This window comes from Tyto alba, unplaced genomic scaffold (assembly GCF_018691265.1).
Source record: "Tyto alba isolate M040663 unplaced genomic scaffold, T.alba_DEE_v4.0 Super-Scaffold_8, whole genome shotgun sequence".
Taxonomy (NCBI): Eukaryota; Metazoa; Chordata; class Aves; order Strigiformes; family Tytonidae; genus Tyto; species Tyto alba.
The window spans coordinates 2,789,045-2,815,531 of NW_024881329.1; the positions used below are offsets into that span (position 1 = coordinate 2,789,045).

The 26,487-nt window shown below is 43.5% G+C and overlaps 1 protein-coding gene across 21 annotated transcripts in view; it reads left to right on the plus strand.

Annotated features, from left to right (window-relative positions):
- The window catches only part of BRSK2 (BR serine/threonine kinase 2), a 317,500-nt gene that overhangs the window by 140,612 nt on the left and 150,401 nt on the right, over positions 1-26,487 (plus strand). For all 21 annotated transcript variants that reach the window (XM_032984942.2, XM_032984944.2, XM_032984946.2 and 18 more), the window contains exon 2: positions 17,992-18,086. In XM_032984942.2, coding sequence (XP_032840833.2) covers positions 17,992-18,086 — 95 coding nt within the window. The remainder of the gene's footprint in view (positions 1-17,991; positions 18,087-26,487) is intronic.

The following is a 26,487-nucleotide window of genomic DNA, read 5'->3' on the forward strand; positions in this document are numbered from 1 at the left end:
CAGCAAGTGAAAGTCTGGGGCTTGCCAAGCTCCAAATAGCATCCGGAAGCCCTGCAAGCAGTGAGTTATCCTCAGCCGGTCTCTTGGGGATCTGGTGACTCAAGAAGTATTAATGGCAAGGAGTACGTCCCTCTTAGCTACGGCTCTTGTGTGATTTTTATTCCTTCAGTATCTATCTTGCTCCCTGTGGTAGGGGAAGAGCTGTGCTATGTTTTATCATCATGCCATAAATATGTTGCCTGGAACGTAAGAACATGGGAAGGATTCCTTTGCCCTCCTCTCCACCATGTGTTGTACATTTGTGGAAGACAGACATACCCTGATCAGTAAAATAATTGTCTTGCTTATCCTTCTTGTTGCAGTTTATAGATATAGGGAGAGACAAGATTTATTGTATTATGCTGTACAGTTATTTGCAGGAACTAGGGTTGCTAGAGAAGAAAATTAATCTAAGGATAAACATAGATGAGGAGAATTTTAGGCTGAATTCCCTCTGAAATTCACTGATGGCAGTAGCTGTAGAAAGGAGGACCCTAGGAAGTCACTGCTTCCTCTGAAGATTCAGAGCTGGATTGGGGCTTAACTACAGTGGATCTTACGGTCTTATTTTTATGATGATGGCTTGCATGGTCTCCCTCTCATCACAGCAGGAACAGCTTTCCAGCTTACTGGGTCATTTGTTTGGCCATAGAATTGCCTGGAAAGAGCTGGTTATTTCAGGTTAACATTTACACATACATATGTTCATGTATATGTTCTTTATGTGAAATAAATTAAGTCATTTTTCTCAGCCTACAGTCACGTAACCAATCATAGCATTCCTCTGTAGCTCTTGTACTTTCTGACATCTAAACAAATGTCATAGTGCATTAGTGCTAGGGAGACAAGGACAAGTAAGGAAGGCTGCTGATGCTGCTTTTTACATTTAAAATCATGCAACATATCCAGGGGTTTAGGATGCATTTTCTCAGGGGATTCCTATGACCCGAGTTCCCTGCTGCTTACCTTTTGCAGTTGCAGTCTTCTAATTACAATGCCACAGTTTTGGGAAAGGTTATAGTCACTTCAACTGGCTTCAGACCTTGCGTTGCAAAATTATATTCTGCTGCTGCTAGTGCCTGACAAAGATCTGGCTTCCAAACAAAGGCAAAGAGGAAAGAATGAAGCAGCAGACCCTGCGAGAGATAGAATATTGCCTGTGTGATTAAAGCTCTTTTATTAGGCTATGGTCTGTAATGGGAAGGGAAAAAGCATGATCTCCACTGATCTGCATTTTAAACAATGTTGAGGATTAGCAGAGGGGCAGCAGATGCACCTATTGAGCTGTAAAGGAAGGGATTCAAAGCTGTATTGTGCAGATGGGAGATTATTGTACTCTACCTCCCCGCGTGTGTCAGTCGGTACTCCGGCTGCTCCGCAGAGCGGCACTTACCATCCCCGGCAGCCCTGCCTGTCCCAGAGCACGCACAGCACAGCCAGCCTGCCCGAGCCCTGCCGCCGAGCGGAGCGGGCACCCAGCCGGTCTGAAGAAGCAGGAGCCAAGCTGTGGCAGCCATTCAGCTGCTGCCGGTAAGGTCGCTGGCCGATTGTAGCTTCCCTCCCTAACAGAGCCTTTCAACCAGCTTAACCCTTTCCATTTGAACAGCGTGGTCTGTTGATGCTGCCTAGCATTGTGCTGCAGACCCGTCCTCTGCCTAGAGCAGAGCGACTAAAATGATAGGCGAGAGGAGGGATTTTCCTTCACATTTTTTTTTTTCTGTTCTTCTGTCATTGCTTTCAGAAATCAGCATCCTTTCTCCTATCTAAAATACGGTGGTGCAGTTTCATTATTGTGGTTTTCATTAAATGGATCATAAATTTGAAAGCTCCTCTCTCCAGGTTTGTACGTTCATGTATAACACAGGAAGCAGCCCCCCTTTTACTTTCAGTTTTTCTGCTCTAAGTCAGGAGCAAATCTAGTGGCACAAAAAGAATGACTTTCCTTTTACACTGCTGTAGTGTGGAGGGTGAGTGTGAGGTTTATCTGGAATTTGATAAAAATTATGGTCTACTGGCCAATTATTTCTGCTGTAACAAATAGCTTGTAGTCGAAAATACATTAAAAACAGTTTTCTAGCTTTTATCTACTCCCACCAAGTAAAAAGGTGATTGTGGCATGTGCTCGTTTTCCAGCTCTGCCACAGGGTTTCCGTGTGACCTTCAGCAATTTGCCCGGTTTCTTCATGCCTAAAAGTCTTTATCTTCAAACAAAGAAACAGTGTATAATTAGGTGTACTCTTTGAGTGCCTTATCTCTTTGGATCGTAACCATCTACCCCAAGGCAGGGCCTAGCACCTATTATGTGTATGTGTGATGTTTGTCATAGTAGAGTTCTACTCGTGTGTTGAGTCTTCCAGTATAAACAGCAATAATGATTCCATAGGGATCTCATTCACATAATTAATTCTGTGTTCTGTTATGTATTTGGGTTTTTAAAATAGTTTTGTCTGTAGTCCTGAAATATGTTCAAGAGGCTAAAAAATGTAGAAAATGAAGAATTAAAGTGATTAAGATAACGTTCTTTAAAACTACTCTAAAGAAGCACTGTTGTTAAATTAAATACCCTTAAAACAACTTTGAAAGTCTTCTTTGCTCATTAATACCTATAGACTGAATGGAAAGAAACCACTGAATGAACCAAATTCAATACATTGTATTTTTGAGACCAAACCCAGGAGGAATGGCTGCTAGACCAGATGGTTGTGCTGCCATCCAGAGGTACTTGGACAGGCTGGAGAACTGAGCAGGCAGAACATCACAGAGGGAAGTGCAAAGGGGAAATGCAAAGCCCTGCACTTGGGGAGGAGCAACCCAGGGACCAGCCGGCTGGAAGGCAGATCTGCAGAGAAGGACCTTGGGGTCCTGGTGGACACAAGCTGACCATAAACCAGCCGTTGCACCCTTGTAGCGAAGGCAGCCGACAGATCCTGAGCTGCAGGAGCAACCAGATTGAGGGAAGTGATCCTTCCCCTCTGCTCAGCACTGATGAGGCCGCAACTGGAGAACTGCATCCACTTCTGGGCCTTCCCCATTACAAGAAACATATGGACCTACTGGAGTGAACGCAGGATAGGGCCACAAAGATTGAGGGACTGAAGCATCTCTTGTAAGATGAGAGCTGGGACTATTCAGCCTGGTGAAAAAGCTCAATGGGATCTCATCAATGTGTATAAATATTTGATGGGAGGGAATAAAGAGGGAGCTGACTTTTCTTAGGAGTGCCCACTGACAGGACAAGAGGCAGTGGAAACAAATTACAACACCATTCAATCTGAACACAAGAAAACACTTTTTTTTTTACTGTGAGGGTGGTCAAACGATGGAACAGGTAACCCGAGAGGCTATGGAGTGTCTGTTCGTGGAGGTATTCAAAACCCAACTGGACATAGTCCTGGGCAGCCTGCCCCAGCTGGCCCTGCTTGAGACTACGTGATCTCGAGAGGTCCCTCCCAACCTGTGTGATTCTGTGACTCTCTAACTGACAGCAGATTCTAGATGTATTTATTTTTTTCTTTTCTCCTCAGCAGCAGATTCTGGAGCACTGAGAACTGATTTGTTTCTTTAACCCTGTTGCTAAATAACTGTCCATCTGCTGCCCCGATTTTCTTTATGCTGTTTCCAGGGCACTGCCACCAAGTGCAGTCTGGACATTCCTGCTCTAGTGTTCACTCACCTGGGTGCCTCTGTGCTTTCAGAAGGTGCCTTCTCTTCCCAGTACAGCATTAGGTACAGTACACAGCAACATTCACATACAGCTGCAGAGGTAGATTTTGAGTAGAATACACTGTAGAGAAGAGAGACAAAGGTGGTCAGAAGAACCTTTATTTTAGGCAGCTCCACGTGGGATTTACAGTTGATGCTGTTGTTGGATTCTCCATCATATTTGACAACTTGTAATCACACAATGCCACAGATTTGCCTTAATTCTCTTTAATCTGACCGGGGGGAGCACCTTTGGGCTTTCTCAGTTCTGGTTTTCTCAACTGCAACTAGAATATAAGCCTCTGTTTAGACAAACCTTAACTGAGAAGTAAGTTTCTCTTCCTGTGTTTTTCTGTTTCTCTGTCTATCTCCTGGAGCTTGCTGGGGCTTCTCTCTCCGTGAAAGGGAAGAGATCTAGTGTTAAGAACTTCTAGAGTTGTATATCTGCAAGTTAAATGGTCCCTCAGGAAACTTAGGGCAGGTCCTTCTGTAGCTGAAATCTGTGGGGCTGAGTATGCTACACACTCTGCTGCTGGTGAGGCTCACAGTACACACGTGCTGTCGTGCAGACCTGTCTCCAGTGCACGCAGCCAGTGTGCTGGTGCAGGAGGCCTGACTGACCTGGGCTGGATCTCAGAAGGCAGATCCGTGTGTATGGCAGTGCCGTCGCACCACTTTGTGACATTACACAGGTTATTCCAGCTCACATGGTTTCCTGTACTGGTTTCGTTTGTCCAACTGACTGAACCACGCTCATTGGTTTGCAGATTGAGTTACCAGAACTGGACTTTCCATCTCTGAAAACTGAGGCTTTTCTATATTTAACCTTTGCTAGAGTTCCTGATTCTCTTTTAAAAGTCTTTTTTTTATCCTTGCTGAGAGTTTTTAAATTAATCCCCTAATAAAATCTGGACTGCAACCTCTAACCTTTAGTGTCTTAAGGACAGAGAGTCACAGACAAGTAATGTTTCTGTGGGATACCAGGCCTGCCAGATAAATGCTATTCAGCTGCTGCTGATTCTTGTGTTCAGGGAGAGACTCACCCCACCGTATGCAACTTGGCCACAGTCTTAACGTGCGAGTGGCCTGACCCCGCAGTAAGAGTGAAGAATTTCATAGCAATTTCTAGTCACTTAGGAGCTCATAATACAAAACCAAAGAACTTATGTGTGTGTAATGTTCATATGGACAAGACAGTATTTTCTGTGCTCTTTAGAGGTGGTGTCCCTTCAAGCCAGTGGCTTTGCAGAAAGTGATACATGATTTGTCTAATGCCATTATTGCTGGGTAGTACTGTATCATCTTAGCACGTTTATCCCCTGTGTATGTTGGGATGCTAAACGGACACAGCAATCTCAATTATTTCTGAGCGCGAGTGACTCTGAGTCAACACTGAGCTCCTCTGTAGCTGTTGCTTGTAGCTTGCACCGTGTTGTGTCATGTCCTTGGAGAGGCTGGCAGGACTGCAGCTCTTCTCGGTCAGTGGGAATTGGGAATAATTCCAAGGAAGCCAATGGGATCACACTAGTGCACACGTGGGGAAAACTGGATCCTCGTGTGGGAGTGTCGTTCCTGAGGGATGCTATTTTTAGCTTTCACTCAGATCCTGTAGCTTGTAGGGAGAAGATGCTTATTGCTTATTTCTATGTACTTGTCCAGGCTTAAAACTTGTCCTCCTTCTGTCGTGGTTTGAGCCAGGACAAACCCAGGACATCATCTTAAGGTATTTTTTTTTGACTGAACCTTCCTGAGTCTTCTGACATCTCATGCTGACTGTGTGGGGCCAAGAAATACAATTATTAATAGAATAGAAAGCAATCAGAGGAAAACCTCTGGGGATGAGATTCTCTGTTGACATCTAGAAAACTCATCCACTCTTTACCCTTCTTTATTGTGGTTCTGGCCTTGAAGCAGTGTTTGTGGGGAGGCTGATTTAAGGATTTTATGCTGATGCTAAGAAATTAGCAGTATGAGTAAAGGCAGAGCCCTTTCCTGTGTGGGGGAGTGATGCAGTAAAAGGTGCTGTAGATTCGAGAATAACAATGTTTGCAGATTTGTTTTGCCTTAATGACAGTTACCACATCCAGGGAGTTGTATACTTTGGTAACTCTTGACAACAGCTGGTTCTGGCATAGCTATAAGGTCTTCTGCATTCAGATCTTTCAGCACTTCCATCGTATTCTCTACGGCAACACCCATCTGAGGAAGCGAGGTTTGGATAGATGTAAGCTGCTGCTGAAAGAACTGCTCTGCAAATTCCTGAAACGGATGAGCCTTTGCATTGGCTTTAGCAGGCTTTAGGTCAGACCCGTGGGGTTGTTCATCATCCTCTCCAGTGAATTTTTCAAGAAGAGGAAAATTCACTGTGGGATCTTCCAGCAACCTGGGCAGGGGTTGTTGCATAGAAATCCAGGAACAGAAGCATGACACAAAGATGTGTTTTGACAGCACGGTTCTCATGCAACTGTCCTTTTATAATCGCCGGTTCTTGCCCAGGTTTGAAATTGAACTCTGTTTCAGGACATACATGGCCTCAGCCACTGTGTTATGAATTTCCAAGTGATGAAGCTGGGTATCAGAAGATGGGTTGTGGTGTGTGTATTTTTACTTCTCCAACCACCTTTCCTTTGGAAGAAAATTAAATTCACTTTATTTTCTTTCTTTTTTTGAGGAGGCACAGCTGACTGTGCTATCTAGGTATTGCATTATTTCTCATAAACCTTACCTTAAATTAATGAGGTACTTGGGCCTTTTTTATAACTGTGTATTGAATATGACCCCCTGCTTTCCTCTCTCTGCAAGGAACATGGTGAACTGGCTGTAGTGAAGTTTGTACTGCATACGCAGGCAGCTCTTGTTCTTCTTGGTGTGGAAGTCGATAAATGCTTTCAGCTCCATGCTGTGACCTGAGTCATTATTCTCACATTAAAGGAAATACTATTGCAAATTGTTTGGTTTTTTTAATATGCCTCTTTCTGTTCATTAAAATGATAATAGTCTAATTTTTCTGACTTTCAATTCTTTTGCTGTGACTTTCCTTTTTTTAAGCCAGAAATCAATTTTCAAATGGTCTTTCTTCCCATTGACCTAAACCAGAGGCTTGGGTTTCTCATATTCAGTAAAATGAAGAGAACGTCGTATTTCCTACACTTTTTACAGAGGAACACGTTACAAAATGGGAAAAGCAGTCTCTTGCAATTGAGTCATGAGATCTCTGCCCTCATAGTTTTATAATGCACACAATCCACTATGGAAGACAAGAAGCACTTAAAACATTTGCTCAAATTGGGACTACATGGGCCCATGGGTAGGGCTGTCATGTGGAAATACCAGAATCTTATTAAATGTATTTCTTTCCATTTCATCCTATGGAGCTGTGTTCTGTAGGCCCGTAAATCTGCTGTTACGACTCCACAGGCCTTCCCCTCAACCTCTTGCTCGGGCGACAGCCTCAGGGCCACCCCCTCTCCACCCGCCTCCCCTGGCCCCTTGTCTAGCCTGCAGCCAAGGCAGCACAGCTGGGCTCTGCTCAGGACTTTGTCCTCATGCCCACTGACCAGCAAGGCATTTTCTCTTAGTCAAACTGAATGACCGAAGGCCAATCCATATCCTTACCTTTCCCATACTGGGGTGACTTACAAAGTCTCTCTGTAGCCAGCTGCTGAATTTTGTTGAAGCTGTTACTGGGGGCTTACTGTTGAATTTAGTTGGTGCTGGCCAGTGGGATCTGAAGTTGTTGAAGATGGAGGGTGTGTGGACAGCTAGACATGCAAGGTGTCTGTATGAACCTTGTTTCACTAGGAAGAAATATTATTTTTTTTAAATAGGTAATCCAGATATCATGCTTCTGAACAGGAACTCAAGAATTCTGAAACTATAGTAAGAGGAACTGCATTAACAATTTGGAGAAGTTTGAACTTAGGCATTAACTCAACAGGATTTAATTTCCAAGGCCCAATGCCCTCTTGGAAGGTCTCAATATCATTTTGAAAAGGGCTAGGGCCATACCTTGGGAGCCAAATACAAAACAGGGAAGATGAGGTCTCCCTACTGTGCTCTTACCCAAACCCTGGCCAGACTCTCCTTTTGTATGTGATAACACAGTAGTGTATGGTGGGAGTATGTCCATGTAAATAAATTGAATTACATTAATGTAAAGGTGTCTCAGTCTCAAATATCTTTCAAAGATAATGAAGTACTTTCAGGTTTTGTTGGATGCTGTTGACTGACTACTGGAGAAAGAACCAGATCTGAGAGGGAAATACGAGGACAACTCAGGTGTTAGATGTTCTGTTTGGTAGATACTAGTTGACAAATAAGATGATGTGCTCACAGGTCTGGACTAGGCACAACATCCATGCTCGTCTACATAGGAGAAAGGAGAGAGTAAAGTGGGAGGAAACTACGCAAGTGATAGGTAAACCTCAGGCCAAATGGGTAAAACTGTGGAGAGTGTTACTGCAGGAGACTGTGCAGGAGATATAAGAAGCTAGAGACAACAGGGGTAGAGGTATGGGAGGAAATTGTAGGCATTACAACATGCGAGGGGAAAGTAGAATGTCCATAGATGTGGTGAGGAGCTGTTGGGATGGGACTAGAGATCTCATTAGGGAACATGAAGGAAGATCCAGGGTTTTGTTGTGGACAATGAAATGAAATTGAAGATGTGGATCTGCAAGAGATCAACGCCTATTAGTTATACTGGGTACAGAACAGGTTGTCCCAGGAAAAAAATCTGTAGCTGTAGAACAATGTATGCAGTGGCTATCCAACACATTTCTCCTCTGGCTGTGTATGGGCCATACCCCACCACCATCAATGAGCCCTTCTGGAATTTCTGGGAATTGGGATGTGCTGCGTGCGCTTGTGACTTGCTGTTTGATGCCTTGTTCATAGCGTGGGTGCAAGTGTAGTTACTCCAAATCACTTCTGGAGCCATCACTGAAGTGCAGCATACCGGCAGTCAGTGAAAATCCTGTTAGGAATCTGTCAGCGGGTGATTAAGAGATGTCAGAGGGCAGAGTAAGCTTACTCTGAGCTGGGTGGATGAAGTGTTCTGTGGTGAGCCTAATCTTGTGAAGAGCATGACCTCTGTCTTCTGTATAAAGGTTTTCCATGGTAACCCCTCCTTTTTAATTAAGTTCTTAATATACATATAACCTAGTCCAAACAATCTTGGTTTATGGGAGGGTCAAAAGGCTGTGAGGACTTGCTGGTGGAGGGAGGGTGGAAAGGTGTGATGAATAAGGGGAAATGTAAGAAATGAGCATAGAAAATGGGATTAACATCAGCTATAAGCACATGGGAAGAGCTGTTTATCTGCTGTTTCCTCTCCTCCTTCCTCACCTCCTCTTTCTCTGCTGTGTGATGTTCCCTCTTTGTTAGTGCACCAGCCCTTCTCAGTAGATCACTGGACCAAGCAGGGATGCTGTGGCTCATTACCCAGATGTTACCTAATTATAGTGACATGTTTTCTAAAAGATATCTTAGCCAGGATAGACAGAGGTCTGCTGTCCTTCTGCTATACCTGAAAATGGCCCTCTCTGGGCATTTCCTGACAAAGGATTAATGAAGTCTGAAGGGGGACTTAGATCTCATCAGTCCTCAAGAAGAGTTTTTTGAGGAGATGTACAGTTCTTGGAAAGTGGAAAGAAAAGCTTTTGACTAGGTGCAAAAGCAGAGTTTTCCCAATATCCATCCAGAGATATAAAAGAGAGAAAAATTTCTGGTGCATCAGTGGAAAGATTTATTACATTTCAATTTATCTTTTTCATTTGAAAACAATGAGACCACTCTTCTCTTTCCTTGTCTGCAGGGGTTGGGGGTGCTGCCCAAATGCTTTCAGATGTACTCTTTGGAGGTTGAAGTCTGCAAGTCTCCCAAGTGTTTTCATATGGGAACAAAGACTTGATCTGAAATAGGAGCTCAGTTCACTAGACATCACAAGCTACTGATAGATCCCAGAGGACTTCAAGAGTTTGTTAGAGTTTGTCTGATGAAATAATGGCATTTTATAAAAGCAGCATCCAGTGTGCCCATCAAGGTTTGTGTCCTGGTTCCCTGAGGGGGTCTGTTTAGACATGTGAGAGTGTATGGTAAGATGGGAAAGAGAGCACGTCGAAAGTACTCAACAGTCACGTTCTTTGCTATATTCAGGGGGCACAAAGGGTTTCTGCGAAGTATTGATTTATGAAATATTGTAAGAAAGAGACCAAGATAAAAATCAATAGAGGTGATGTTGGTTCTGTGCGTTTTGATCCTGCTGAGCTTGGAGAATGATCCGACCATAATCTCTGAGGCATACAGTGTAAAACCTGCTCCTGGTGAGCTGCTGTGTATTATATATATGTACATGTCTGTGTCTCTTGTTCTCTAATATCGGGCATGTGGATCCAGTCACGTCGGAGCTGATGCATTGTTCTCACCAATCTCTGAGCTTAGAAGGGTGTCCCCTCGGCTGGCAGAGCCAGCGTACATCTGACGGTGCTTGTAGCTCAGGACAATAAATCTAGGCTCTAGCAATTTAGTGTGCAGCTTCCCTGTGCTCTGAGCTGAGGCACGTGAATCCCAGCACTGATGAACATCTTCCATGCTCCTGCTGAGCCTCTGAACTCTGGCTTTAGTCCTACTGTAATTACAGTTTATTCAATTTAGAAATGGTTATTGCATGAGCCCTCAGAACAGCCTTGTAACACTAGAATCCCTCTGTAGAAGCGCCCGTGGTCAAATTATTTCATTACCAACATGGGTAGCTCCATCCTCATCCTTTTAGATTTCTAGACAACCCTATACCTCTTTTCCCCATATGCAATTATAAATTGATACCGTATAATTTGCCTGTCACTTGCTATAAGGCTCTGTTTATTTTAAATGCAATAATTAGAGATAACAATTGCTATAGAAAAATAAACATCTGTTCAATGAGAAGACGGAGTAATTAAGGGCAATTATTGGTTTCTTTAAGTAGGATGCTCGGTGACAAAGTTCTTTCCAGTGCAGCTAAGAAGAGAGTAAGATGCATATTGTAGGAGAACAGAAATCTATGCGCTAAAAGAATTGTGAAATGAAATGGAAGCTATTAATAATAAATTATCTAGAGCTTTCTTTCCAGATTGTATTTAAGATGCAGTTTTCCTGGTTGTAATATGTAAAACTTGCATAGGGTTTAGAAACCTTTCCAACATTTTTGTAAGGATTAATCAGTTAATCCTTCTACAGTCCTTGCAAGTTAAGTAAGTGTTATTATCCTAATTTTCTGGCTATGGAAATCGTGTTGCTGTGGGCCAAGTTTTAATCCGTTTTCCACTGTTGTAGATCTAAAGCAACTTCACTGCAGTCAGCAGTTAGACACTGTAACTGAACTGATTTAACCCTAATTGAAACTACAGTGTTTGTGAAGATAGCTGTTGAGAATAAAGAGCAAGAATATTACATTTTAAGTGTTGTCCTACGCTCCACTTGAGTTGTATTAATGCTTTTGTTTGCTTTAAGGGTTGATTTTCTAAACTGACATCCTTCAAGGTTTGCAGATCTTACAAATACTAGTGCATGTAGTTTTCAGGAATGAGCATCCATAAATACTTTAAAGATTTACAACAGCGACCTCCAATTTGTGGGGATTAATTACATTGCTTGTATATAAAGTTTGTATGTACAAAGCTCATATGCAGCGACAGTGTACACACAGTAAGCTTTTTAAAAAAGAGTGTGCTTGAGTTTGTTCAGCCTGAGATTTTGGTTCCTCCTTTGATCCAGATAGTTTGTTACCAGTACTAGACTGAGCCCCCAGGTAAACCACAAATGTTTGTGTCTTGCAGTGCCTAGATTAACATTTGCAGAGTATTCATTGACTTGAATTAATTGGCAATTAGCTAACTCAAGTTAAAAGAGGAGTGATATTTCTCTCTAGACATTCCTTTAATTGCTTATGCAGTCAAAATAGATACTACTGGCCAGACCAGGGCTTTCTGGTCAGATTTTTTAAGTAGTTTTTTGACAGTGTGCTCTGAAGTGGAATGAAGAGCAAGCAATATGCAACATGCAGATATCTTCTGAAACCAGTGGCTAGTTTTCCTACTATAGAAAATTACCAATACTTACAAATAGGGCATTGGGTTGGTTTTATTTTAAAAGAAGATGAAAGACCTTCATTTACCATTGGAAAAATCATATGTATTAAATGTAGCAAAAGTACCTAATTTTTCATTCCACTTCTTGACATAGTTACTGGCCTTATGGTTAAAAATCAGAATAACGAGTTACTTGTGTTTAACATTTCTGAAAGTCTGTGAGAACCTTAGTCATTAACAGTCATTATACCATAAGTGCTGTATTTAAACAACAATGTTGTTTCATTATTTATTAGTCTCTCTCTCTCAAAATGATAATTTGTTTCAGATTGGTGTCTTTGGCAGACTCCAAGTTTGGATATGATTGAAAACCAGTTCTCCCTTGTTCCCAGAATGTTTCTTTCTCTAATGAAGAGTTGCAATAACAGGATCATTCTTAAGGTGTTGCTATCCACAGTTATGTTCCCTCGTGCTGCTATTTACACAACAGTAAAGTGGATATGAAATAGCAGCAGCTCCGAACTCTCAGTGTTTTATTCAGTCTGTGTTAGAGAAAATTGCTGCACAAAATGCAAGGCAGAAATATATCAGCCTCTTCTGAAATCCTGTCCTTCGCTGAAAAGTCATGGAGGTGATTGCCAGCTACGATATGGGCCACAGAGATGACTTGCTGTGATTGAGGATTTACAGTGAATATATTGTCTCAGCTGGAGGGAAGTTTCTCCATCCCCACGGCACATTCTTCTTAGGTAAAATAAAGGATTCCTCTCTGTACTGCTTCAGGATGCAGATCTAAATCTGTCCCTTGCTCATCACATAAGCTCCGGTCCTTTACAGAAAAGATCTGTGTATCTTTAAGTGGCCGCAGAGTGGGAGTTTACCAGCAGGAAAATGCGCAGGCATGGTTGTTAGTGGGTCAGTGCAGCATCAGGCTGTCAGGCCTGTACGCCTCCCTTTGCTCTCCTCCTTGCTTGGCATCTTTCCCTTGTGTCATCCTGGGTTCCTTGTGCTCATTGGTTTTCAAATAGTGGCTTTTAATTATAAATGAAAAGACAATGTTAGCTTACACATCCCCTTGCTTTTCAGCACGTTCATGTTTTCTTTACTCCCCAACCTGAAATTATAGGGCTGGTTCTGGTGCAGCTCAGTGGCTAAGATGAAAAGCAGCCCAGTGTTTGCAGCTCACAGGATGTAACAGCCTGTTTGAAAGCCCCAGCATGTCAGTGCCCACAGGCCCCCGGGACCCACCCATGGATGGGAATCTGAAGTGTGCCTGAAGGAGTGAGTGTGTGTGACAGCTATGTGTGTGGTTGGGGGAAACTTCAAGTGCTTGATTCCCACAGCGTCTTAGATTTCCTGCCAGGACAAACTGGAGGTAATTTTAACAATCGTGAAGGTTACTTGCCCACATTTGAGGCGTTAATTACTTATGAAGGTGACAAGTTCAAACTCTATTTGTTGCCTGCTTTAAGCCCAGCCAGTGCAACTCTTAGCAGCAGCCTTGTTTGTTTTCCTTTGGGGACCACACAGGTACCTGTGCTGGCCTGAATGGATAGATAAGCTTTACAAGTAAGTACCTAACATTGACATGTTTGTATTGGAGGTTTTTTATAGATTCGAGGTGCTCATTAACAGCTGCACATACAGGAGGGTTAAAACTGGAAGATCCACAGCCTCTTCCCCAACCCTATAAACACACCTTGGACACTTGTTTCTAAGCAGGCATGTCTACCACTTCAATTTCAATAATAGTGCAGCAGTTTACTCACATAAATGCTTCTTATCTGTCATTACGTAGCTATATAATACATCTTGAATGGTTTATATTTGCTGTGTCAGTAAAAGAGCTTCCTAAGCATCAGAAGCCCACAGGAGTTCAAATCCCCATGTAAGTCATCTCTGAGTAGTTATACACTAGACTGGAATTACAAGACAGAAACAGAAGTCCTGAGTACAAGCCCTTCATGCCCAAGATCAATTAAGATTTCCTCATAGTATCAGGAGGGCCTTATCCTAAAGATGGGCTTACTAAGAAAGATTTTTTTGGGTTAGGCTGGCATGCAGATGTCAAAAGGAAGTGGATAGGGGGATGGGGAGGAGGCAAGGCAGAGCGACATGTTTTATTTTTATCCTAAAATTATGTTCAGTGAATTTAGTACAGTGAAAAATGCTATCTTGGGCTGTTCAGAGGGTTGTTGCAAAGTTCCATCTCCACAAAACAGACAGCAGTGACAATGCATTCTTTTTTATTATTTTTTTGAGTCTTAAAATGCAAATTAGGAGAAGAGGAAAAATGCATTAAAACTCACATGTGTTTTCTCATTCTGCCCTCTGGTATTGTGGGGCAAATCAAGAATGACTTCTTGAAGTCAATGAAATTAATTCAATATAAAATTAGAGTGATTCAGTATCAGTGTGATTTTTGCAAGGTGTGCAGTGTCTTCTAACAGTTGATTAACTTTTTTATCGGTGTAAACAGAATGGTTTGCTCTTAATTTTGAGTTTCTGTGGTAGGTTAGTAGCCAGAAGGACAGCGGATGCTGTGAAGATTGCTTGTACAGCATGGTGGGGTCCCACAGGTTCATGGTTAAAACCCCCCCTATGACTCAATGACAGGGTCCTTCAGACAGGACAAAGGAGAAACCATGTACAAATCAGCCAGGTTCAGTGGGACAGATATCTTGATTTGGGAGCAGCAGCATTTGAAATTGAACCCTGAAGTATGAGATACCAGAAGTCTTTATATTTTCTTCAGAGTGAAGGACCAGTTACAGAGAGCAGTTGTTTCTCTCCTTTATTGACCTCTGAAAATAATTGGTCTGCAGCATGTGCCACAGAACCTGGGAGTCTAGATATAAAGGACTGGGCTAGAGGTTCTGCCAAGATTTGAAATTGTAACTAAGAGTGATAGAAAGAGTGATGTGGTCATGCTGTAAGAGTGATGTAGAGCTGTGGTTTGTGCTGGAAGCAGGGAGGAAGCAATTGGCAGAGATTGGAGCTGTGCACGCTTTCAACAGTGTAGCCACTATCCAAACACAGAACAAAGCCAGAGAGAAGAAGCATAAGTAAGGCTGCAGCTGCTATGAATAGTGGACACAGAACCAGTAGTGCTATGGGTAATAGTACAAATTTATTGAATAGACAAAATTCAGATATAAAAATTGTGGTTGGCTGGACATCACAGCATCTTCCCCCAGATGTGCTTCTCAGCTGTTTCAGGCAGAGGACAGGCTAATGCTATACACAGTTTCAATTGTATAATGCTATACACAATTCAGGTGGATTTGTCAGTGTGCTGCATTATTAATTTTTGTGACTTGTTTATGTCATGGCTGAAAGTAAGGATGTCAGTATTTAACCAGATGAGACTGAAAAGTTATGTGACTAGAAATATCCACAACACTTGAGCACACCACAAAAGAGATGTGAATGGAAGGAAGTTGGGACTTTATTGCTCTGTATAGTCATAGAATCCTAGAATGGTTTGGGTTGGAAGGGACCTGTAAGATCACCTAGTTCCAACCCCTCTGCCCCGGGCAGGGCCCCCTTCCCCCAGCCCAGGGGGCTCCCAGCCCCATCCAACCTGGCCTTGAACCCTTCCAGGGAGGGGGCACCCACAGCTGCTCTGGGCACCCTGGGCCAGCGCCTCACCCCCCGCACAGGGAAGGATTTCTTCATTATAACTAATTTAAATCTTTCAGTTTAAAACTGTTACCCCTTGTCCTATCCCCACACCCCCTGATCCAGAGTCCCTCCCCACCTTTCCTGTCCCCCCTTTAAGCCCTGGGAGGCCACTCGAAGGTCTCCCCAGACCCTTCTCTTCTCCAGGCTGAACCCCCCCAACTCTCTCAGCCCGGCCCCCCAGGGGAGCTGCTCCAGCCCCCCCAGCATCTCCGTGGCCTCCTCTGGCCCCGCTCGAGCAGCTCCGGGTCCTTCTGCTGTTGGGGGCCCCCAAGCTGGCCCCAGCACTGCAGGGGGGTCTCCCCAGAGCGGAGCAGAGGGGGACAATCCCCTCCCTGGCCCTGCTGCCCCCCCTGCTCTGGCTGCAGCCCCGGGCACGGGTGGGTTCTGGGCTGCCAGCGCACGGGGCTGCCTCACGGGCAGTTTTCCCCCCACCGACCCCCCCAGTCCCTCTCCTTGGGGCTGCTCTCCAGCCACCCCTCGAGGGCCCAGCCTGGGTTTGTGCTGGGGATTGCCCCGACCCACGGGCAGGCCCTTGCCCTTGGCCTTGTTGAACCCCATGCGGTTTGCCCGGGCCCCCCTCTCCAGCCTGCCCAGGTCCCTCTGGATGCCACCCCTGCCCTCAGCGTGTCCCCCACCACCCAGCTCGGTGCTGCCAGGGAACTCGCTGAGGGTGCATCGATCCCACTGTCCCTGTCACCACAAAGATGTTGAACAGCGCCGGGCCCAGCCCCGACCTTGAGGAACGCCACTCGTCACCGCTCTGCACTTGGACATGGAGCCACTGACCACAGATCTCTGAGTGTGAGCACCCAGCCAATTCCTCATCCACAGAGTGCTCCATCCACCAGATCCATGTCTCTCCAATTTAGAGACAAGGATGTTGTGCAGGACAGCGTCAGATGCTTTGCACAGGTCCAGGTAGATGATGTCAGTCGCTCTTCCCTTACCCACCAACGCTGTAACCCCATCGTAGAAGGCCACCAGATCCATCAGGCAGGATTTGCCCTTAGTGAAGCCATGTTGGCTGTCACCAATCACCTCATTATTTTGCCTGTACCCTAGCATAGTTTCCAGGAGGAAAATAACCAGTGATTAATAGTTTCAAATTTATGATTAACTGTGTGGCAGAGATGGACAAGTATCTTCAGGAGACTGCTGGAGTCACTGATAAAACTCCAGTTCATTTCACTGGGGACAGTTTGTAATAAGGCAATAATCCAAATATTCATCCCTTAATAAAAAGTGTGAAGTCCCGTGTTCATTGTTTTGCTGGACTGCAGATCTGTTGTGTTCAATTTGCAGATAAAGCAGTGTTTGGCTTTGTGGTTTGTGCCAGGGGATTGGGTCAGGATCTTCGCTGCAACTCAACCTAGGAGCTGCGAGCTGAGCGAAGCTTTTTCTTCCTGTGTGATGTCATTGCTCAGAAATGCTCTGCAAAGCCCAGCAGGTCTCAGTGGTACCGGGGAGATGCCATTTCTTCTTACTTCAGTTATAACTGAATTAAACTAAATGGCAATTTGGCATACTGCATGTAGAGTGGGATGGGATCCAACCTATCAGGTGTTGTGCTGCATGTGCATGTTCGACACAAACAAGATCTCACTTGAATAGACCTACAAAGTACAATTTTTCTGGATACAAATGTTCTTAATGGCAATAGAGTTAAGAGCTCAGGGGACCATCTTAAACTCACTTATGGGAGACATCTCAATGTACTTTCATGGAAGCCATCAGAGTTATATCAAAATTTAGCAGAATAATGCCTCATGTATGTTGCTTACCTCTTTCTTTTAATTCCTGGAGTTTTGTTCCATATTTTCATGACAGCTCAGACATGCGGATCCTGTCTGGGATATCCATATCCTTTTGCCAATATATTAATTTAACAGCACTTCAAGTTATACGAGGACAAGGATATAGTAAATAATAAATAAGAACTTAAGAATTGTATCAGCATATGTTGATGTGCCTCCATGCTACAATGGCATTCATCACAGTGTTAAATTAAAACAGCATAATTAAGTATGTTTTTATTATGATCATGAAAGGTTTGGAAGGAGGTAGAAAAATGTAGAGGTCATGTCTACACTGCAGACCTTTGACCATCTAGTTTTGTTGATTTCTGAGCTTTCGTTGATGTCAGATGTTGGCAAAAGCCCTAGCCTAGTGCAGGTAAATTGACAGAAGTTTAGTTCTTACTGGTAGAAGGTACTTTGAGTGGTGAGACCTGGAATACCGTGCTTCAACAAAAATACAGCTTTAATGGCAGAAACTGCAGCAACATGAAGGATATTGGCAGCTTCACTGCCAAATGGTCACAGTGTGGGCTGCAGGGTCTTCGTTACGCACAAGACCTTATCTGGCTGGAGGAGGGCCGAGTGGAAATTTGTTTGCATATAAGTTGCCAACTGCTGGGTGGCATAGTAATAGCAAGAATCTCAACGGCAACTATCTCTAACCAATTATTCCTTTCTGTTTTGCTGTGTTTCTGCTGCAGGTCTTGTGAAGTTGGGGGTTCACTGTGTCACATGTCAGAAGGTTGCGATAAAAATTGTCAACAGAGAGAAGCTCAGCGAGTCGGTGCTAATGAAGGTAATTTTCTAACAGGAGATTTAAAAAAAAAAAAAGTTTTTGGCGCTGTGTCTTCTGTTCCATGCAAAATTAATATCTTTAATTACGTATAACAAACATCCCTGTCAGTACTAGGATTATGTGGAGCATAATAACAGTAATTTAGTTATGGGGGAGGCTAGGGTAGCTGAAATTAAATAGGAGTATGCCTGTGCTTTGTGAACAAAATAAACGGTCAGCTGCAGAGTTGTTGCCTCTCTGCTGGGGCAGACATGTGTCGGGCATCTGACATCTACCACTGCAGCAGTGCATAATAGTTGTGGTACATTGCAGACTGAGGTGTACAAATGTCAGCAGGAAGAGATTTAAGAGAGGCTGGCAAATCTGTTGTTTGAATACTCCTACTGCTTGCTCTCCTGCATGGGTTCGTTATGATCTGATGCGCCGAGGTCCATGGCTGGTTAAAGCTGTTGTAATTCTGTTAACAATCCACAGAGCTGTGCCACTGGAAACCCTCAAAGCGTCTGTCCCGACGGTCCCAATGACTGTGGTATTCAGAAGAGCTTAATTCGGTTTTTACCTAGCCTTGTGATATCCGTCTCCTTACATGAGTGTCATTGATTGATCTTGGAAACCTAAAAATAAAATAAATATATGCATAGAAGTTTATTCATGTGATTTGGTGACTAGGAAGGCTAAATTCAGCTTGATGAGAGGGAGCACAACTGCACTGCAATCAACAGAATTCCATCAAGCTGTCACCTGCAAATGACACTAAGAGGTCTGCATGCAGCTTAGAGCACTTTATTGAGGTAACTTCCCTACAGCATGTGGAGCATATATCTTTACACTGCTGTTTCTTATATGTACTTCTGTGTCAGCTGTTTCCATCACAATTAAATATAGCAGCCTTCCTAGGAGCAGAAGAAAAACAGAAACTAAAGGAATATGCAGTCAGTGAATGTTACGCATACAGTGTAAGGTGGTTTTTTTTTTCAGAGAAGGATTCTTAATGTTTATATTCAATTGTAATGCGCTCAGACTTACGTTCCTGGAATTTCATTGAAGTATTCCCTCTCCTGCAGTACTGTGGGTTCAGTCAGTCTTCTTAATATAGACCAGCAGTTAGAAAGTGAAATAGGTAAGAAAACTGCAACTTTAAAGGGAGATTCAGTGGATGAATGGAACACAATGAAAGCAAACAAAGTATATAAATGGTGAAAGCTGAACAAGACTCTAAACGCTTTGGATATTTTCCAGAGTCACATAGTAGGAATATTTTTTAAAAACATGAGCATTTTGTTTGCTGAGAGACATTGTCTGGTATCTGTATAAACCATTTTATTTACCTCATTGATTTTCAGAGTAGGAGGCAAATCACTTAGCATAGCAAAGTGATCTCTCTGCTTTAGTTGTGTTGCATTACCTCAGTTGTAGTATGAAATCTAAGTAGTGAAACGGTGTGCTAGGCCCTTGTTTACACAGCCGCATGCTGAAGTGTGCCATGTTTTCTATAAGGTAGTACAGCATCCTTCTTAGGAGGAAACCACGCATTGTATCATGATTCTCAATTTCAGACCATTCTCGGTGAGATTTTCTCTTTCAAGGATTCTGCTCTTTGTGCTCAGGAGGTTGGAACAACAGATGGGATTGAAGTGGTTTGCCCGGTTCTTGCATAAACTCAGTAACCAGATGTCTTTTCAGGAATGCCCTGTGTGTGATGGTCACAGACAGGGTGTAAGACTTCTAAGTGAATTTGGAATTGACTGTACTGTTAGCCAGCTTAATCCAGCCTGGCTGAAAGGGCAAATTGCTTGCAGTCTTTGGCAATCCCGGTGTGACCATTGCGAAGCATCCAGCTGACAGCTTGCTGCGTGGAGTCAGCAACCGCAGGGAAATAGCCAAGAGTGAAGCCAAGTCGTGGTGGTGTGGTGGCATTCCTACTTCGCAAATCTTCCCACTAGCTTTTCAGTTCCAGTGACTCTCTTTGCCAGTGGGCCGTGCAGAGCGGTCCCTGGAGCCAAAGGATGCAAGGCCACAGCTACTCTCCCGAGCCAAGCCCAGATTGATGGATTTTGCTTTAATGCATTCTTGGACAGAAAAACTGGATTAGACAAATACACACACCTGCCGCGCAAAGCTGTAACGCTGCAGTGCTGTGGCCATTTATCCTAGAGCATAAGGAAGAAGTCTGCTTGCAGTGCTTTCAACATCTAAAATGAGAGTCACAAGCGTACACAACAGGCTGCTTTCTCTGTCATCATTATTCTATTTTGACTTGCCTTCATTTCTCCAGTGTTTTATTCTGTTCAGGGAACTGTCCCTTCTTTCTGCAGCTGCTCTTCATCTGAGCTGTGCAGAATTGAGAGGCATTTGGTAAAGTGCTTTCTAATCATAACGTTGTAGTATCGATATTTCTGGAGAGAAGAATTTGGAATTTAAGCAGCTGGTCTCAATTAGCAGAACTGCTGCTATGGAGATGATACACATGCAGGCACGATGCAGCGCAAGCTGCAGTAAATGTATCATCCAAGCGCTTGCTGCCCTGTCAAAGGACAGGGCTGCTCGATGCACACACGAGCCTTTTGCTTTGTCATGCCCTTACTTGCTAAACACAGGCTGGGGAGCCATGTTCTTTTCCCAGCTCCAGCTTGGGCTTGTTTTGGAGCCTGGTTTTGGGGCAAAGCTACAAATGCAATTTCACAGATGAGAACATAAGGACTGGTTCTGTTCTCACTCCTGCTTTCACACAACTGGAAGAGGCTTCAGCTGGATTTCTTCAACTGCACTGTGGTAACCCCCACTGATGTGGAGACCTGCCTCTCACAGTACCTCTGGCTTGTTGTAGCACAAATCCGCAGCAGGATTTCAGAAAGGAGTGCATTATAGGAGGAGCATCTTGAGATTGAAATAGGGTTCATTAATTTCCCTGAATTACTTCTGGATCACTGAGAGGGAAATTAGGCCCAGAGTACAAGAGCTGAATGTGTCCGTAAAGCTTTCCTGAACAGGCAGGTTCACTATTGATGGTTGCATTTTCAGTACCAGCACAAGCGTTTGGAGTTTATAACTTCAGAATATAAAGGTTAAAGCAAATCTGTCCTCTGATGTGGCAAAAGCTAGTTTGGAAACATTGAGGTGTCTCGTGAGACGTACTCAGAAGAGTCCTTTCTGCTTTACCGCCTCGCCAGTTCTCTTCCACTCCCTCCTTTTAAAGAATAAACAACAACAAGAAAACCTGTTCTGTTGATGATCCACCAGACGAAATACTCTTTGGACAGAGAGTGGTGATAGAAGCAATGGGAGCATAAAGGGTGAGGAGCAAGAAGGGAACAGCTGGCCTTGGGCTAATTAGTTGAACATGCAGGCATCCGGAGAAAGCCACAGATGTCCCAGGCTCGATGACCGGAGCCCAGAGCTCCATATGTGTGCTTTGTATGTATGTGCCTTTTGCTTCTTCTGACTGAGTCCTCCAGTGTTGGCCTTGAAGCGAGGCAGGTATTTCCAGGGTGGGGGGATGGGAAGAGACATAGTCCCTTCCATGTTTCTTTTGTAGAGCTCAACTGAACCATGGGTGGTGGGTTCTGGGGAGGTTGGTTGGGTGTTTTAGTGCCTTGTGGTGCTAATGACCTCTGCTTATGAAAAATTCTGCAAAGGTGTCGTGTGTGTTCTTAAGCAGGGAGGATCATGCAGCAGTCACTGCTGGAGATCACTGATTGCCTGAAATGGATGAGTGGAGGGATGGGTAGCAGGATCCAGCGTCAGTCCCTTGGAACTGCCAGGATTACTTATGAAAGAGTACTTGTAAATAGGCACTACTTGTAAATAGGCACTGCTTTGCATGGCCTTTTCGTCATCTCTTTTTTCCTCCTGAGCTTCTGTTTCAATAGCTACTTATTTCTTTACTACCTTGTCCTACTTTGAGTCTTTCCTTCCTTCTTCATTTTCTTTCAGTTGTTATTTTGCCTCTCTTTAACCTCTTTCATTCTTCTTTTCTTCCCCATTCTGTAATTCCTTCCTTTTTTTCCTCTGTCTTTTCCCCTTTTGCTACAGAAAGTCATGTAATAACTGTCATTGTTTTGTTGCAAAAACTGCTGAAACGCAACATATCTGGTTGAGGTGTCTGTTCTTCAAGGAAGAAGTTTAGAAATTGGGCACAATTCAGGAAGTATCTGAAAGAGTAAGTAAACAATCAGAGCTCATGTTTTATGGGAGACTCAAGGGACTCAATCTACGTAGTTTATTAAAAAGAAGGTTAAGACATAACTTAATCATGGTCTGTAAATACTGATAAGAAGGACAGCTATTTGATAGTAGAGGATATTACAGTCTTGGGCTCACAAAGCTTATTGGGAACTAATTGTTGTAAACGATAGGTAGACAGATTAAATGGAGAAACAATAGACCCATTTGATCACTGGATAAAGTTACTAATTGGAACAAGCCACCCCGAAGCTCTGGTGAGTTTTCCCCTGAAAGACTATTAAACTTCATCTTAAACTGCTGTGTGTTTTTCTAAGAGCTAGATCCTAGTGAAGCTTCAGCTGCTGGACTTGCAGCGGGAAGTAGTTGAAGATGGTTTCCAGATCTGTGCTGCGCATTAGCTCTGACTAGATTAATGCAACAGCCTCTCTGGCCTTAAAATCCATGGAGCTGTGAATTTCTGATCACACACTTGAAATGTGTAAAACATCACTTATCTCTGTCTGAAGCATAAAGAGAGAGGCACTTGTGCAAGGTACCTACAGAAGCAGAAATTTAGGCTCCCCCAAGTGAAGTTAAAGGGAATACTTGAGAGCAGCATCTTCGCTTTGGAATGCCTCGTTATCAGACTTTTCAAACAAAAGACTGTGATGCTGGCTGCCCTAGCTGTCCTCAGCTGCTGACTGGTCTACAGAAATCATTACCAGAATATCAGAACAGTGTCAGGGAGAAGCTAAATACGAGACAGAGACAGAAATGGACTGAATAGTGTAATTTGGTTCCAATTCAGCTTTGATCATAACAAGGGCAGTTTCCCTGACGTTAGCGAAGCCAACACCAACCTGAATTTCACCAAATCAGAATTTTTTCTTAATGTATTCAATAGTAGCTTAATTGTTTTCCAGCTGCAGTATTTGGGAATTTTACTATTAATTGCAGTGGAAATGGTGTTAAGCTGCTGCTGAATCCCACTGAATCCCCATACCATTGGGTACAAATGAACAAAGAAACGAGACCATATGGTTTCACCAGGGAAATGTGTTTAGACTTATCTAGGATACTGGCACACAAGATTTTGGAGATGGTCATATTGAAAATAGCAAATAGGAGGGAAGGTATTTCCATTTATTAAACAGAAGTCCCAAAGAAAAGGTTTTAAAGCATTCATCAAACTTTCCAGGACTCCCTAATTAAGAAACACTGTGCTAACTTGCTGCTACTCATCTGTTATTCTTCTGATTGATGGGCATATCGCTGCGAGAGGAGAATAACCCAGGGGACCCCGTATTCATGGCAAAAAAAAAGATGATAAAGGAAATTAAATCTTCCCAAACCATGTACTTACTCTCTGATACTTGTATTTTTACTTGCCGTTGAACATGCAGGTTGCAACGTGCAAATGAGGATTTTCACACTTGCGTGCATTGTCCCTTTCACGTTTGCTGCATGTGCTTGTTAAATACAAACACCCTCACCCTCTTTGTAGTTTATCTTTGACCTGGAGAATTACCACACGCTTGTCTGCTTTTAGCACTGGCAGAGAGCAGATTAGAAGTGTGTGCGTGTCTGTGTGTATGTTTGACAGCGCGTAGGTGGTGAACAAACTGCAGGAATGATTGGCACTCATCAAAGAACATGAGTGCACAAACACACACTTGCCCCCCGCCTCTACGACCCTAGTTTGTATTCCAGTAGCAACCCAGTTAGCCCAGCACAGCTTCGTGTGTGTGAGTCTCTCTTCTGAGTTCAAAGAGATAAAAAAGTACCTTGCAATATGAAAAACACGGGAAAAATAAAAGGGGCTTTTTTTTTTTTTTTTCTCCCTGGCTCCCTTCTGCTATAGGGAGTTAGGGAGTAGGGATCTGTTACTGAATGTATAATGCAGAGTGTTTTGTTTTAAACTGGAGCTGGTGGGGAACATTGAAAGCCTGTTCACTTGTCATCTGTTTGAGCAGTTAAAGAAGTTGGGTAATTGTATTTTCCTTCAGAGAAGAATCACTCTCCGCCTCCACTTTCCACCACACCCACAAGGAACACAGTTTGAAGTGTTCTTAAGGAAGGAAATTAAACAGGAATCACGAGCACATGATGTACCTGTCAGAGGAACAAACCTGTCAAGTGTGCACAGTGCCTTTTGCTTTCTATAGTCAGTATGATCAGTTGAGGCACATTTGGGCAAGCTGTAAAAACAATTTGCCCTATTTTTTCCACCCTACTTTTAATTCCACAGACTTGTGTTATAGCAGTCTGGCTCAAACCTCTATTGTACCAAACACGTTCTACCCACAGCCCTGTGTGTGCAAACACATAGACACAGACAGTCTGCCATCCTTGTACGCTGCCTTGGTCACACAGCAATAAATGTCCCTCATGAGCCCTGACTAGAACTAGCTGAAGTCAAGGAATGCTTTTTCCATTCATTTCACTTGACCATAACCATAATGCCTGGATAGGGAAATAACCGCTCCCAGAGGTGAGACATTTAAATGTGCTCTGCCATCCAGTCCTCATCCACCTGTGAAGCTGCTGTCAATAATTAGCCTGTAAAAACCCTTTCTGTTCAGCTGTTAAGCTGTTTCCACTGTAACTGCACGATGCTTGTGCTTGGGGTAAGACAGACCATAGTTTGGCTTCATGTTGCTTTCCATGCCGAAGCTTCTGGGAATTCTCCTTATCCTTTGCCAAAGCTTATTTTTATCAAAATATGCCGAGTCACTAAAATGTTTTCTCTGAAATAACTTTGGCCGAGTGACCTCCCAATATATCAAAGACTAGGTTTCTTTTGAACTCTCTCTGGTTGCGCAGCAGGCTCTAAGGGAGTCCTGCTTGTCACCTCCAAAGCAGAGACCCTGAAATCCCTGCCTCTGCGGGGACTCCTGTGGCGTCTGAGCACTGGGTTATCAAGCCAAGATGTAGAAAGTCTTGAGACAGGCTCCAAGAGCAGACCCAGCATCACCAGCTAGAGAGACGTGACCCTACAAAGTGTTGCTACATAGGGGAGTGGCAGAAAGCACTGGGCTCCTCAGCTGGTGTCAGGCTTGATGCCCAGTTTCCTGGGAAGGACAACCAGTAGGAGTTGCCCGGAAAGGCCCAGGGGACCCCGGGTGAAGGTTAGCTTCCAGGCTCAGTCTCGTAGAGTTGGGGTGTGGAGTGGAAGGATCCTGGGACTGTTTCTTTTTTCAATCTGGAGCTGCAGGCTCTTTGGTGGATTCAAAACTTTACTCCTTTTTTTTTTTTTTTTTTTTTTTTTACCTGCTTCACTGAAGGTTGATGAAGCATTGGATTTTGATCTGATTTAAGCTATAACCTCTTTTAAATGACTTTTTCTACCAACACTTAAACCAGCTCTGTTCTGTGGTTAATTAACCAGTCTGAAGAGATGCAGGATGAAACCTGTCCCAGTCTGCAGAGAGTAGAGGGTGCCACAGGAGAATGGGTTCTGGTTGAGCTATGGGTAGAATCAACCACATTGACAGATAGGAAATTAATTTTAGATTATGGATAAAATCACTTCCCAAATCTTTTAAACAAAAAAGGAGTTAAAGCGACATGTTTTCTGGCCTGAACTACAGGGAGATTTCTAAGTTATACAGCACCTTATAAAAAATAATTTTCTTTGCTCATACAATTTCTTCCTGGACTGAGAACGAAGCTGGGTGAAACTCAGAAGCAGTCAGCAGCAGGAATGCAATACTGACTGAATCATTTGAAACCCATGTCTATAAGCACTGGAGCAACAGTATAGGATTTTTTAAATCGTTCCTCACCCCACCGCACATGCTGGAATTGAATGAGTGTGTGTTGTGCTGGGATGTATTCTGGGTTTTTTAGAGACTATTATATCCTGTTTTCATGATTCTGCCATGCCAGTGTTTGCTCAGGGTCACCGCAGAAGCTTGTAGAAAGTTTAGGAGGGGGAAGATGCTGCGATCTCAGCACTGCAACACAGATGTGCTTTGCAGAGTGATTTCATTAAGGACCGAGGGTAACTTGACAAGTGTGGCTTAGGTTGTTGTCTGTTTTCTTTTTTATCTTAAACTCTTTTTTCCTGGGTTGCAGATGAAAAGACTTCTGACTCTATTTTACATTGGTTTGTATTTCACATTCCAGAGTCTTGTCTGGAAACCTTTTAATACTTTTTTCTTTACTCCTGGAAAGAGAACCAGCATTACATCAGAAGTACTCTAGCAGTAATGAGACATCAATCCTTAAATAGATT